The sequence below is a fragment of the Equus caballus genome, chromosome 22 (assembly GCF_041296265.1).
Source record: "Equus caballus isolate H_3958 breed thoroughbred chromosome 22, TB-T2T, whole genome shotgun sequence".
NCBI classification, from domain to species: Eukaryota; Metazoa; Chordata; class Mammalia; order Perissodactyla; family Equidae; genus Equus; species Equus caballus.
In genome coordinates, this window is record NC_091705.1 from 23,217,162 (window position 1) to 23,232,840 (window position 15,679).

General features: G+C 37.8%; 1 protein-coding gene across 2 annotated transcripts; it reads left to right on the forward strand.

Moving 5' to 3' along the window:
• The first annotated feature begins 102 nt into the window (after nt 1–102).
• Nucleotides 103–6,140, forward strand: DEFB115 (defensin beta 115). 2 transcript variants are annotated; one of them, XM_023627006.2, is made up of 3 exons: nt 103–252; nt 1,897–2,066; nt 4,725–6,140. In XM_023627006.2, the coding sequence occupies exons 1-3, from the start codon at nt 159–161 to the stop codon at nt 4,767–4,769; spliced, it is 309 nt and encodes a 102-aa protein (XP_023482774.2). In that variant the 5' UTR covers nt 103–158; the 3' UTR covers nt 4,770–6,140. The 2 variants fall into 2 exon arrangements, 1 of the variants encoding a protein (XP_023482774.2); XR_011431119.1 differs by lacking the exon at nt 1,897–2,066 and having other exon boundaries at nt 119–252.
• The last annotated feature ends 9,539 nt before the right edge of the window (nt 6,141–15,679 follow it).

Sequence of the window (15,679 nt, forward strand, 5' to 3'; positions counted from 1 at the left end):
ACCCTGAACGCTGGATGATCAGTTTATATTGCTGGCCTACAGGCTGATGTTCTGGGTGGTGGAACATTCTGCCCTTCTCTGATTTACTGCCCATGACTCAGCCCCACCCAAGTCAATAAAACACACAGTGAAGACCTGCCTTCCCCAGCACATTCAGTATGCTGCTGGATCATTCCTCTCCTCTCTCAGGATACATTAAACTCTTGTTCCTGGCCTTAGCTGTCCTTGTCGTCCTGGCTCAGGCTTCCCCAGGTAACCACACCGTGGAATGGAGGGAAAAGGGAGTAAGAATGGGGTCCTACTCATAGAATCATTGGAAAACTGAACATGTGTGGGAATGAGGACAGCCCACAGGGATGGCTGAGATCTGGTAAAAAGCCTTATAGTGAGTATCAGGGCAGTCTGTCACCCCAACCATGACGATGCTTCTCGTTAGGAAACCTGGCGAATATCAGCAGAGGCCACGGTGTCTTGTATGAAGTCCCTTCCATATGCAGAAGCAACCCCAGCATCCCTGGTGTCCTTAATATCCTTGGCCCAAATGTCAACAGGGTCTCATCCCAGGCGTCTCTCGCTTCACCCTCACTTCCAACTGACACCACCTTTTGCAGTAACCAGTCCCATTACTTCACCTCTCCATTGTTGTTTGGCTTTGAATGTTCCTTTGAAGCAATCAGAGGAGGCATCTTTCTCTTAGTATATATCGTGAAAAATTTATAGATCGATGTTGGATATCTACAGGTTTGTAAAAATAGGCTCAAGGTGGTGGACCTGGCGTTAGGGCAGATGATTCTGGATTCCAAACTAAACATGCCAAGCTCTCTAACAACAAAGCAGTGAATACTTTTCTAATGGAAATGTTTTCCACTTAGGCTTCCTGGTGATTCTAAACTTTATGATTTTTAATTCCATGATTTCCCTTTGGGCCCTTGCTGTTGGAAGTTGCGTTCTCTCTTGGATCAGTTTTTCAAACTGAAAGTCTTTGTCAATCTCCTGGTTGTTGTTCTAGAAGTAGAAGAAGGTAATTGCAGCTACCCCTGAGTTGCTTTCAGCCTGCCTTAAACTCCGGTGAGGGCAGCTGGAGTAGAGGAGGGAGCTGCAGATACAAAAGACATTTGGAAGAAAGAATCTGCACATTGACGCATGGAATCAGAGTCATCTTGACTCTGATTTTTCCACTCTGAATATCCTGGTGAGAAAGAGAGAATGGGGAATTATCTCCCAGGAGGAAAGTTTGGGAAAAAAACAAATAGAGGAAATATGAAATTTAAACTAAGACACTATGATCTCTCAACTGAACCCAGTGTACTGGGGAAGCTGGGTCTACACTCTGTGTTTTTTTGACCTGGTAGGGCTGAGTCATGAATGATAAATCATATAAGGGCAGAGTGTTATGTCATCCAGAACATCAGCCTGCAGGTTAGCAATATAAACTGATCATTCAATATTAAAAGTCCTGCTCTCGACATCATCTGGGGCATGCACCTAGAATAGTGCCTGGCACATGGCAGGTGCTCAACAAATCACTGTTGACTGAATAATGAATGGAGAGGGGGGGAAAACCTCAGATAATTGAAGGCTTAGGCCCACTCCTTGGCAAGCAACCTAGATTTGGGGACAAGGAGGAACCAGTGTTGGCGAGACTAAAAAATGATGGAGATGGAAACATTATAAGAATAGAAATAAAGTCCAATTAGAGCTGGTTGGAGGCAGGAAGATAACTACTCATATCTAGTACATGTCAAAACCCACAGTAAGTATTCTGCACACAGATTATTTAAATCTTCCCATTAGATTTCAATAGTTCATTCTAACTATTATTTCTACTATTACCAATATCCTTAGTATAATAGTCTTTATGAATTTGTTTATTCATCTCTTTGTTTATTTTGATAGATGGATGGGTCAAAAGGTGCAGTTATAGAACTGGCAGATGCAGGGAATTTTGCAAAGAAAATGAGAAGAGGAAAGAAAGATGTGGGGCAAGAAAATTTTGCTGCATCCCCGCAGTTAAGCATAAGCCATCAGATAGTCTCGTGAAACAAGAGACACCGTATAAGGCTATGGCAAGTATAACTAAGTATCTATTTAAGACTAGTTACAAAACACTCATTATAATGAGTCAGTGAAATGGACATCCAGGGCACCTGCATGGTCCTTAGATTCTTAGATACAGGCTGGATTCCTCACATGGTCCATTAAAGAAAATACGCTCATTCCAGCTATCGTTATATCTTATGTCTCTAGTCCTCTGTAGCCTAACATCTCTAGGTTGTCCCAGGATATGACTGATAATATCCATTCTCATGGAAAGACAATTTTATAGGATCTAGTTCCTGAATTCCTAATCTTCTGACCAGGTGCTACCAGGTCCCTAAATGTGGAAGTTTCCCAAGCAAATTCCACCTTGACCACATATTCTTATCTAAGGTCTCATCCTGGATTGTTGAGATAGGCCAGTGTGATCCAGAGATCTTCTTTGCTGCTTTAGCTCGAGGTTCAGCCCAAGGTTCTGTGTCATGGTCTCACTCTTGGAATGTATCCCTTGCTCCAATTCCCTGATCACACTCGGCTGTCCAAAGATGGCCATACCCTTTGACCAGGAGGCAACCATTCCCACCCCAACCAAATGGAAGGGAAAAATAGTAAAAAACGAAAAACAGAAAAACTCAACATTTATTGAGAACTTACAGTGTGCAAGGACTTGTCCTAAGCACTTTACATACACACCTCATTTTGTCCTAATGACAGCTCCATGCGGTAGGAACTGGTATTATATCCCTTTGCCAGAAGAGGAAACTAAGTAACAGAGAGTTTAAGTGATTTGCCCCAAATGGCACAGGGAGCTAGTTCAGTAGCAGCACTTTGAACCCATGATGCCCAAGTTCAGACATTATGCTTCCTCAAAGTGGAAAATTGCTGCAGACATGACAGCTTCCCTTTACTCTTCCTGACTTCCTTAATGTGGAAGGTGTGGTGGAAGGGAAAGCTTTGTGAGACTCCTTGTGGTTAAAAGGTGTAACACACACAGCCCTAACTGGTATATCCAGCCACAAACAGAAATTTTCCCTGAATTGCAGTTAAGGAGGAAGTTGTTCCCAGTTAGCAGACAGTCTTAGTTCAGAGGCCAATGCCGGTAAGGTATAAAGTTGAAAATTATCCCTAGCCTTGGTTGACATAATTATTTGGAGAACACAGTCTGAAGACAAGGTACAGCCATCAGCACCATAATGGCAGCTTCTAACATTTCAATGCATTTCTCAAAGTACTTTCACACCAATTCTCTCATTTTCCCCCACTGCAATACTATAAAGTAATCTTTATGTCCCAAGCCTTAAAGGATGTCCTTGGGATATCTTGAAAGTGGATCAGAGACAGGATCTCAGATTACCTAGGCACAGTGAGTCCAATTAGTACTTCAACTTCAACTCAGACCATACCTAGGGCTGCAGAAAATCCTTAGAAGCCACCCGTTCTTGTACCAAGAGTTTTTATATATTTTTGGTCGGAGAAATTATGCCCACAAATGGACCCAGGAGTCTTAGAGAGTTATGTAAACATGACTCTAGGTCCATAGTCTCAAAATCTGAAAAGGGTACAGGAGAAATTCAGATGCACGAATAAGATGTGACTAAGTCACCTTACCACTCTGTCCTTAGTTTGCCCATGCCCAAAATGGAAGTGTTGGACTAGATTATCCACTCCATACGCCTTTCAACTCTTAAAGCCTTCTTCATTCTTTAAATTATGGTGACAATCCAGTCTCTACGTATGACTTCAGAAGATGCCACTTTAGAGAGCAAAAGCATGGAGGATGAAGAGAGAGGCTGAGAAACAGGAAAGTGGCCTCAACTTAAGTACTCAAAGCATAATCCTAAAATACATCTCAGACACCTTCTTGTTCCTCACTGTCCCCCTACACCCATCATGTCAGCCACAAAGACCTTCCAAATGTGCCTCCATCGCACCTATTCTCCATCCTGCCTCTTCTATTCTAATTCGGCCATCATCTTCTTTCCCCATTATTATGGGCTGAACTGTGTCCCCTCAAAATTCATATGTTGACGTTCTAATCCACAGTGTGTGATTACATTTTGTAATCACACTCCAGAATGTGACTACATTTGCAAATAGGGTCTAAATTTAGAGATAATTAAGTTAAAATCAGGTCATTAGGGTGGGCCCCGATCAAATATGACTGATATCCTTATAAGAAGAAGCAATTGGGACACACAGAAGGAAAACCATGTGGAGATGCAGAGAGGATGGCATTCTACAAGTCAAGGAGAGAGGCCTCAGAAGAAATCAACGCTGCCAACACTTTGATCTTAGACTTTTAGACTCCAGAATTGCGAGAAAATAAATTTCTCGTCTTTAAGCTAACCAGTCTCCAGTACTTTGTTATGGGAGCCCTAGTAGATTAACCCACACACATTGTAACATTTGCATCCTACTGGTCTCTTTGTCTCCCATTACGCCTTTGACTCACTCCAATCATTCAATACAGTCGCCAGGGGGTCATTTCTAAAACCCAAGTCGGACATTTTTATTTTTCCTTTCAAACTCTTCAAAAGCTGTACAATGATTACAGGAGTCAACTCGAAACTCCCTTTCTGATAATCCCCTGCCCACCTCAGTAGTCTCCCTTCAAGCCCCATCATGGATCTCACAAGCAACTTGTGTTCTTGGCAATTAATCTGTTTCTTGCTCTTTTTTTTAAATAGGTTTCCCCTCTTGCTGGAAAGATTCTTCTTGAAAACCAGACTTAGACGTCTCTGTAAGCAACACTAAACAGTACTTCTGCCTGCCCTAAGCCATGTCTACTCATTCCTTTTTTCCCGCCAAAGGGACCTTTTTATTTATTTGCTTTTTACATTTTTACAAATAAAAATGGTATATATTTAGAACATACAATGTGATGATTTGATGTACATATACACAATCAAGTTAATTAACACATGCATCACCTCAAATAGCTGTCTTTTTTCAGATGAGAACACTTAAGACATACTCTTAGCAAATTTCAAGTATACAATCAAGTATTAGTAACTATAGTCACCATGCTGTACATTAGATCCCCAGAACTGATTATCGTATAACTGAAAGTTTGTACCCTTTGATCAACAAATCTCCATTTCACCCACCCACCCAGCCCTGGCAACCACCTTTCTACTCTCTTCTTGTATGAGTTCAACTAATTTAGATTCACCATCTAAGTGAGATCATACAAAATTTGTTTTCTGTGCCTGGCTTATTTCACTTAGCATAATGTCCTTCAGGTTCATCTGTTTTGCCAGAATGGCAGGACTTCCTTCTTTTTAACACTGAATAATATTCCTCTGTATATACATGTACTTATGATATATATGTACATGTGATACATATATTACATTTTCTTTATCCATTCATGCATGGGCAGACACTTAGGTTGTTTCCATATCTAGGCTATTTTGGATAATGCTGCAACGATCAAGGGAGAGTACATATCTTTTCAAGATACTATTTTAGTTTTCTTTGGGTATATACCCAGATATGGAATTGCTGGATCATAAGGTAGTTCCATTTTTGAGTTTTTGAGGAAACGCAATACTGTTTTCCATAATGGTTGTATCAATTTACATTCCGCCAACAGTGTACAGGATTCCCCTTTCTCCACATCCTTGTGAACACTTGTTATCTCCTGTCTTTGGCATAATAGCCATCCTAACATGTTGAATATCTCATTGTGGTTTTGATTTGCATTTCCCTGATGATTAGTGATGTTAAGTATCTCCTCGTATACCTGTGGACAATTTGTATGTCTTCTTTGGGAAAATGTCAATTTGGATCCTTTGCCCATTGTTTAATTAGATTATTTGGTTTTTGCTATTGAGTTGTATGAGTTCTTTACATATTTTGAATATTAACTCCTTATCAGATGTATGATTTTCAAATATTTCCTCCCATTCTGGAGGTTGCCTTTTCACTCTGTTAATTCTTTCTTTTGCTATGTGGAAGGTTTTTTTTTAAATTTTTAATTGCAGTAACATTAGATTATAACATTATATAGCTTTCAGATGTATATCGCAATATATTTCGAATTCTGTGTAGATTGTATCATGTTCACCACCCAAAAACTAATAAACTTCGCTCTAAGAATCGCTTTTGCTGTATCCCATAGATTTTGGCATGTTGTATGTTCATTTTCATTTGTCTCCAGGAATTTTTCGATTTCTTCTTTGATTTCTTCATTGACCCAATCATTGTTGAGTAGCATTTTGTTTAATCTCCACATTTTTGTGGCTTTTCTGGTTTTCTTCCTGTAGTTGATTTCTAGTTTCATACCTTTGTGGTCAGAAAAGATGCATGGTGGGGGCTGGCCCCGTGGCCGAGTGGTTAAGTTCGCGCGCTCCGCTTCAGGCGGCCCAGTGTTTCGTTAGTTCGAATCCTGGGCATGGACAAGGCACTGCTCATCAGACCACGCTGAGGCAGCGTCCCACATGCCACAACTGGAAGAACCCACAACGAAGAATACACAACTATGTACCGGGGGGTTTTGGGGAGAAAAAGGAAAAAAATAAAAAATCTTTAAAAAAAAAAAAAAAGAAAAGATGCATGGTATTATTTCGGTCTTCTTAAATTTATTGAGACCTTTTAATGTGCTGTTGAAAGCAATTTTCTAGTATTTTCTGAGGAATTTAGCATTGATGTTCATCTGATATATTGACCTGTAATTTTCTCTTAGTGTCCTTATCTGATATGAAGTGGTAATGTTGGCCTCATAAAATGAGTCTGCAATTTTTGGGAAGAGTTTGAGAAGGATTGATGTTAGTTTTTCTGTTAAATGTTTGGCAGAATACACATGTGAAACTGTCTGGTCCTGGGCTTTTCTTTGTTGGGAAGCTTTTGATTACTGCTTCAATTTCCTTACTCACTGTAGGTGTTTAGATTTTCTTTCTTCACGATTTAGCCTGGGTAGGTATGTTTCTAAGAATTTATCCATTTCTTCCAGGTTATCCACTGCTGACATATAATTATTCAGAATAGTGTCTTATGATCCTTTCTATTTTGGTATTATCAGTCAATGTCTCCTCTTTCATTTCTAATTTTATTTATTTTTCTCCTCTTTTTTTTCTTGGTTAGTTATTTTTTGTTTATGTTTTTAAAAAATCAACTCTTAGTTTTGTTGATCTTTTCTATTATCTTGCTAGTGTCTATTTATTTCTGCTATAATCTTTATTATCTCTTTTCTTCTGCTAACTTTGGGCTTAGTTTGTTCTTCTTTTTCTAGTTCCATGAACTGTAAAGTCAGTTGTTGATTTGAGATCTTTATTTTTCTTAATGTATGTGCTTTTGCTGCATCCCATAAGTTTTGGTATATTTTCTTTCCATTTTTGCTTGTCTCGGGTACTTTTTAATTTCTTTTTTGGTTTCTTCTTTGACTCATTGGTTATTTAGGAGTGTATTATCTAGTTTCCACATGTTTGTGAATTTTCCAGGTTTCCTCCTGTTACTGAGTTTCAGTTTCATTTTATTGTTGTCAGAAAAGTTACTTGATAAAATTTCTATGTTCTTGAATTTGTTGAGACTTGTTTTGTGGCCCAATATACGATTAATCTATTCTGGGGATTTCCAAGTGCACTTGAAAAGAATATGTATTCTGTTGCTGTTGAGTAGAATGTTCTGTAAATGTCTGTTAGATTCATTAGGTCTATCATGTTATTTAAGTCCATCGTTTCCTTATTGATTTTCTGTCTGGACAATCTATCCATTGTTAAAAGTGGAGCATTTAAGTTCCCTACTATTATCATATTGCTGTCTATTTCTCCCTTCAGTTCCAATAATATTTGCCTTATATATTTATGTAATCCAATGTCAGGCGCATGTGTATTTATAATTGTTATATCTTTTTGATTAATTGATCCCCTTATCATTCTGCAGTTACTGTCTTTGTTTCTTTTGACTAATTTTTACTGAAAGTCTAATTTTTCTGATATAAATATAGCAGCCACTCCTGCTTTCTTTTGGTTACCAGTTGCATAAAATATCTTTTTCCATCCTTTCACTTTCAGTCTCTGTGCATCCTTAAAGCTAAAATTGGTGTCTTAAAGGCAGCATTTGGCTGAATCTTGTGTTTTTTATCTACTCAGCCAGTCTGTGGGGTTGTTTTGAGAACTTAATCCATTTACATTTAAAGTAATTATTGATAGGTAAAGACTTACTATTGTGTATGCTTTGCTTCCTTTCTCTTTCTCTTTTGGGAATCTACTAGAGGTCTTTTCTTTGCATTTACTATGAGGATTACATAAAACAACTTAGTCTATTTTAAGCTGCCAGTAACTTAACTTTAAATGCATACCAAAACTCTACACATTTACTTCTTCTCCCTATTTTATGCTATTGATGTCTCACTTCACATATTTTTACATTGTGTATCCATTAGCAATTTTTTTTTTTTGAGGAAGATTAGCCCTGAGCTAACTACTGCCAGTCCTCCTCTTTTCTGCTGAGGAAGCCTGGCCCTGAGCTAACATCCGTGCCCATATTCCTCTACTTTATATGTGGGATGCCTGCCACAGCATGGCTTGACAAGCGGTGTATAGGTCCACACTTGAGATCCAGGCAGATTCTGCTGGGCAGTAGAAAACCAAAAAGCAGGGTCTGTCCCACACTTATGATGGCCTGGGAAAGGGGAGAGCCACATTCTATCCCCAATGCCATCGCATTAAGAGATGCTTAAATGCGGTTAAGTGTGCACGTTCACTTCAGTGGCCCAGGGTTCGCCGGTTCAGATCCCGGGTACAGACATAGCACTGCTTGGCAAAAGCCATGCTGTGGTAGGCGTCCCATGTGTAAAATAGAGGAAGATGGGCATGGATGTTAGCTCAGGGCCAGTCTTCCTCAGCAAAAAGAGGAAGATTGGTGGTCATTAGCTCAGGGCTGGTCTTCCTCAAAAAAATAAAAAGATGTCAACACCATTCAGCATTGAAGAATCATTTTCTTAAGCATCCACTGTGTGCCAGGGTCAGTGACATGGCCTGAAGACAGAGTAACAACTTAGACTAATATGGTCCCTGCCTGAACAGGGCCTTCTAATGTATTAAAGTTTAAACCTAAAGGTAGTCAACAGGAGGCAGCATAGAGGAGATTTGAGGAGTAACATGAATTGGCAGCAGTGGTTAACAGTGTGGAGACCAGGGCAGGAGAACATGAGGCCTGTGTTCTGGAGAACCTGGGAGAGGCAATGAAGACTGGGGGTTAGAAATACAGCTGTGGAACCAAACAGCCTTGGATGTTGGGCAAGTCACTTAATTTTTATGGGTGATATTTATACAATTATAACAATAATAGTACTTTCTCCTTTGAATTAAAAGGTTTAATATAAGTAAAGTGCTGTGAAGAGTGAGTTCCCAGTATGTAAGTTCACAGTAAGTGTCAAATCTCACCACCATCATCTTTTCTCTAACACTGGGGGGTCTTATCTCTAACTATGTAACTGTGTGCATTTTGAGAAAATCTCATATCTAGCAGTAAAGTCTCTAGGAAGTGTGCTATCACAGTATGGGTTAGTATATCTATACTTGATAGGATGCATGTTGGTATTTGTCCCGAATTTCCAGTCTCCTTTCCTACAAGGAACTGAGAAAAAAACAGTTAATCAGTCTGGCTAAGGAAAAAGATTTTGTCCAATTTGACCTACATGCCCCTTTGACCTTTGCCCATGAAGTGAGGTTTTGTGTATCTGACATGTTTACTGCTACTAAAGGAACGCCATGGATTAGTGTACATAGTTCCTAGATGGCCTTTGCTTATTGCATCCACAACCACACAGAGGACTCACCCCCCTCCTCAGGACCCCCAGTCACATTGTCACTTAATAGGTATAATGCAGCTTGAATAAGGGTAGTTCCAGTTGTACAAGCACAATAGTGCCCTCTGGGTTGACTTATTGGAAAAAGGTAAGCAGCTGGACAGAAGTGAATTTTATCATCAATAGTCAAAGTGGAAAGAACATGGGACTGAGTGTCATGGCGTGCGTTCCAGTCTCACCCTCATTTCTTTCTAACGTGTGACTTTGGGCAGATCGCTTACCTCTTCTGCACCACGGTTTCCCGTTCTGCAAAACGAGGATGAAGGACACATAGACTATTATTGGAATCTAATTCAAATCTGTATCCTCATGTTGCTAAAATATTAACCAAGTGCTTGTTTCTCCTGAAAATTTTACCAGAGTTTGCATATGAGATATATAGGTAGCAGTCCTGGATTTCACAAAGGAGAGGCATCTTCTTTTTACTATATATGTCCTATAGTTTGAAAAAAAAATGATGAAAATAGATGAATCTAACAGATGTCAATATGGAGTAACAAGTTCTGATAAAGAAAAGATGGCTGATTGTGGGTGGGTATTGTAAGGTCCCTAGTGCAGCTGGCAAGGTGAGGGAGGAGTATCAGAACCTAGCTTCTTGGTGTGGGGGTGCCTCTTTCCACAGCTCAGTACACTGTTGCTAGGGGGATATCTTCTCTTTCAAGCCTTCGGTCTCCCCTGAGAGAATCTGAGGCAGTTTCTAAAGAGTGGATACCCTGTGCTGCTGCCAAATGGAGTCATGTTCTAAGTGACACGACATTCTTCTCTCCTCCACGTCATTACCTATCCCCAAACCCCCAAAGAAGCCAGTAAAATCCAGGTCAGGGATGCACGTTATTCTGTGCTTAATCTGACCTTCCTACTCCTCTGTCTTAGATATCAAGAAACTCTATTTCTGACCTCTAAAGACCAGTAAACTCAGCCCATGAGACTTTAATAACAATAGATCTGAAAAAAAAAAGACAAAAAGAAACTAGAAAGAAGTATTACTTCTGGAATACTTTGGGATTTGTTCCCCTGTTGAGAATGCACAGGGCGTATGGAATGTCATGCTGAAGTGGAAACACACATTCCAGGCAGCCTCAGGTGTAGAACGAGGACCAACGGATTGGAAGTTTAGATTTAAATCTTGAAATAAGGAAGAAAATGGTCTTTTGTTTATTGAAATCATTTAGAAAATATACTAAGGAACAAATAAGAAAATTTCAAAAATACATAATCCCTTCAAACTGAAAGAAATGAGCATTTTTGTATAATTATGCAGTTTGGGGTTCCTCTTATTTTAATATGTATTGAAACATTTTTTAAATGATTAAAAATTTGTTATAAATGTGATTTTAATGACGGTATAACATTTTAGTACATGTATATACCATTATTCATTTAAACAATTATCCATTGTTGAACATTTAAATTGACCATATCAATGACCGTTTTCTAAGTTTATTCTGAGGAATAAGATTGATGGACCAAAGAGTAGGAAGTTTGAAAGTATCTGTATGCATACTGTCAGACTTTTCCAGAACTGTGGTTCCAATTTTGTTCCCATCAACTGTGCATGATAATACTGTCTTACTGTAAACATTTGGAATTTAATTCTAAGAAACCTATTTCCTTATTTGATAGATTTAAATGTTTTAATATACATTTCTTCGATTTTTAGTGCAACTGAATATTTTCCATAACTTTACTGGCCACATATTTTTTTCTAATTGAATTTTATTTTTATACTTTTTGCCCGTTTATCGATTAGGGTTTTTTGTTTTAATAGCACATCACGTGTTAAAAATATTAAGATTTTGACCGTCACGTATGTACAAATGGTCCTTTTTTTTCTAATTTTTTTGTTTTTTCATGTTAGAAAATGTAAGTATGATCAATCTTTAGTCTTCCTTGTGATTTCTTTTCTTGAGTACATGCCTTAAGATAATTATTTCACCTAATTTTTATTTTTCTTTTGTGTTTTCTGTTATAATAATTGTTTAAGTTTGTCTTCCTTAGATGGAAGTGGGGTTTGCCTATCAGTGAAAGTGCCGAAGCTCTTAGAGGTAAATGGCTGCTTGCTGGAAGCAGTCCTGTGAGTCGCTATCCCCGTTTTAGCCCTTCTGTTAAGAGATTAAGTAGGCAAGGAAAGCCATTGTCACAAAGAATGTTTATTAATGAAACAATCACTTAGAAAATGAGTCCCCACTTCAACATCCAATGCCCTTATTGTTTGTGTCTCTCCTAAAGCCAGCAGTCAATGTCTTCGTGAGAGTGATTGTGAAAATCCAAGAATGCATGGCAAATTATTGCAAGGTGAAGTTCAATTCTTACTCAATATGCAGAATTTTCTCTAGCTCTCAATAACCGTGTTATAAAATTGCTCTAATCATACACGAAGCCATTGATAAAATGAGGATCAGTTGAGCCTGGTTGAAATTTGAAGAAGAGAAAATCGACAAGAATGATTATATAGTAGGTACTTTAAAAATGATTGTTTGACTGACAAAGTGTAAAGAAAAGTCCTCAGGAAAACGGATTGGAACCTAAATATTTTTGCAAATAATAATGATTATCCTGCAAAAAAGGCAAACCTACAGAGAAGTGTTTCCTATTATGCTATCACAGATTTTTTTAGAAAGTTAAAAACACATGAAAATGAACAATTCCATTCCTTAGTGTTTTTACTATTTTAAAATATAACATGCATGCTGAAAAGTGCACAAACCGCCACTGTAAGGATCTATGAAATTCCACAATTTCACACCCCATAACCCAAAAAAGAATGTTCCTGGGGCAGCGTGGGTGGCCTGGTGGTTAAGTTTGGCCTGCTCTGCTCAGACAGCCAGGGTTCGGTTCCCAGGCGTGGACCTACACCACTTGTCTGTCAGTGGCTGTGTTGTGATGGTGGCTCACATACAAAATAGAGGAAGACTGGCAACAGGTAGCAGCTTGGGGTAAATCTTCCTCAACAAAAATAAAAACAAAAACATAAAGAATGTTACCAGCAGTCTACATCTTCCATCTTGCTTCATGCCTAAAAGGTAACCATGATCCTGACTTCTATCAACATAAAACAGTTTACTTTTTAAAAAGTTCTACAGAAATGAGATCATTCAGGAAATATTTTTTTGCATCTGGCTTATTTTACTCAAAATTACGCTTGTAGACTCATTCATGTTGTTATGTATAACAATAGTTTGTTATTCTCATTGCTGTATAGCATTCTGCTATATGAACATTCCAAAAGTCATTTACCCATCCTAATTTTGATGTACACTGGGTTGTTTCCATTACTGGACTATTAAAAATTGCACTGCTGTAAATATTCCTAACATGTCTTCTGGTGAAATATGTACGTATTGTTATTGGGTATATATCTAGGAATGCTGGATCACAAGGTATGTAAATGAGCATTTTTAGTAGATACTGTGCTTTCCAGTTTGTTTGAACCAATTATATTCCCAACACAATGAGAGTTCTAGTTGTTCCACATCCTTGCCAATACTTGCTATTGTACGCCTTTTCAATTTAACCATCTTGTGACTGTGCTGGGGTATCATGCTATGCCTATAATTTGTGTTTTCCTGATGAACAAATTAACTTGAACACATTTTCATATGTTTATAACAATTTGGTTACTCTCTTTTGTGAAATATCTGTTTAAGCCTTTGCCTTTTTTTCTATTGGTTTGTCTTTGTTTTCATATTAATTTGTAGGGGTTATTCTTATATTCCAGATATGAGTTCTTTGTCAGATTATAGGTATATGTATTATAAATTATTTTTTCCAATTCTGTGACTTGCTTTTTCTTTCTTTCAATGGTATCGTTTTTTTCCCTTTTGGTCAGCACTAAGAAAGAAACAACACAGTGGACATCTGGTAGCTGTCATAATGGCTACCAATTGGGCTATGGGTTTTTCTGTGAATATAAACAAGTTCACAGAATATTAAAGTCAGGAAAGGACTCTCTGTGACCAAGATGGAATAAAATGTGTTGTATCCATATAGTTAAGTATGTCTCTTGTAAGCAGCACATAGTTGGGCTTCATTTCTTATCCAGTCTGGGAATCTTAATCTTTTAATTGGAGTATTAAGTTGATTTGCATTTAAATTAATTAATTTATTTGGATTTATAGCAACCATTTTAGAAATTATTTTTTATTTCTCCTTCTTTTATATTCTTATTTCTGCCTTTTCTTATATTCTTTTGGTCTAATAAAAAATTTAGTATTTTATTTTCCTCTAACTTGTTAGTTACATGTTCTTTTACAATTCTTTTAGTGGTAACTCTGGAGATTATAGCGTGCATCCTTTACTTATTACAGTCTAATTAAAATTGTTATTTTTAACAACATACTAGGACCTTTCAATACTTTCACTCTAGTAACCTCCATCATACCTTTTATATTATTATGGTTATGCATTTTAATTCTATGAATATTATAATACCAAGAAAAGATTATCACAATTAGTTTTTACAGTCAATATTCATTTAGATTTACCCAAATAGTAACCACTTACATTGTTCTTCTTTCCTTCATGTATTTCCATGCTTCTAACGAGGATTATTTTCATTCTGGCCAAAGAACTTCATTTAGTATATCTTTCAGCTCATGTCTACTGATGATAAATTCTCTTCATTTTTATATGTATCACTTTATATTGATTTTTCTTTCCATTTCCAAAGGATATTTTTACCAGATACAGAATTCCATGTTGTCAGGGGGAGCACTTCAAAAATGGCATTCCATGGTCTTTTGGCTTCCTTATTTTCTGTAGAAAAGTCAACCAACAATTTTGCTGTTAATCTTTTGGGGACAATGTGTCTTGTGTCTCCTTGTATTAGTCAGTTCAGGCTGCCACAACAGAATACCACAGACCAGGTGGGTTAGATACAGAAATTTATTTTCTCACAAGTCTGAAGGCTGGATGTTCAAGGTCAAGGTTCCATCAAGGTCAGTGTCTGGGGAGACTTCTCTTTCTGGCTTGCAGATGGCCACCTTTCACTGTGTCCTCGCTTGGCCTTTCTTCTGTGCACAGAAAGAGAGAGATCTGGTGTCTCCCTCTTTTCTTATAAGGACATCAGTCCTATCATTTCAGGGTCCAATTTTTATGATGTCATATAACTTTTAGCACCTTTTACAGGCTCCATCTCCAAATGCAGTCATATTGGGAGTCAGGGCTCCAACATAAGAATTGGGGTGGGGGTGGGGATAAAATTCACTCCATAACACTCTTCTTGCTGCTTTTAAGGTTTTTTCTTCATCTTTGGTTTTCAGCAACTTGACTATAATGTGTCTAGGTACATTTTTATTAATTCCACTTGGGATTTACAGAGTTTCTTGTATCTGTGGCTTGATACTTCCATCAATTTTGGGAAATTATAACTATGTCTTTAAATATGGCTTGTATAATATTATGTTTCATCCTCTCTCCCATGTCCTGCTGGAACTCCAATTACACTTGTCACTTTGTGACATATGTCTCTTTTGTTTGTTCTGTATCCTATTTTCTCTCTGAGCTTCAGTCTGGATATTTTTTATTGGCCTCACTTCCACTTCATGTTCTGCTGGGTCTTATCTACTGTTAAACTTATCAATTGAGTTCTTAATTTCTGCTGTTTTATTTTTTTAAGTTCTAGAGCTTCCACTTGGATCTATTTATTAGATTTGAATTTTCTGTTGAAATTCTCTTTCTTTCCATCAGTTTTCTCCATTTCCTCTGTTTTATCCATCATACTCATTATAGCTAACATCCTTGTATCATAACTCCAATATCTGGATCACCTGTCTGTTTCTGCTGACCTACTCTGTTTTCTCTCTCTTTGAGATCATTTGGTCTTTTATG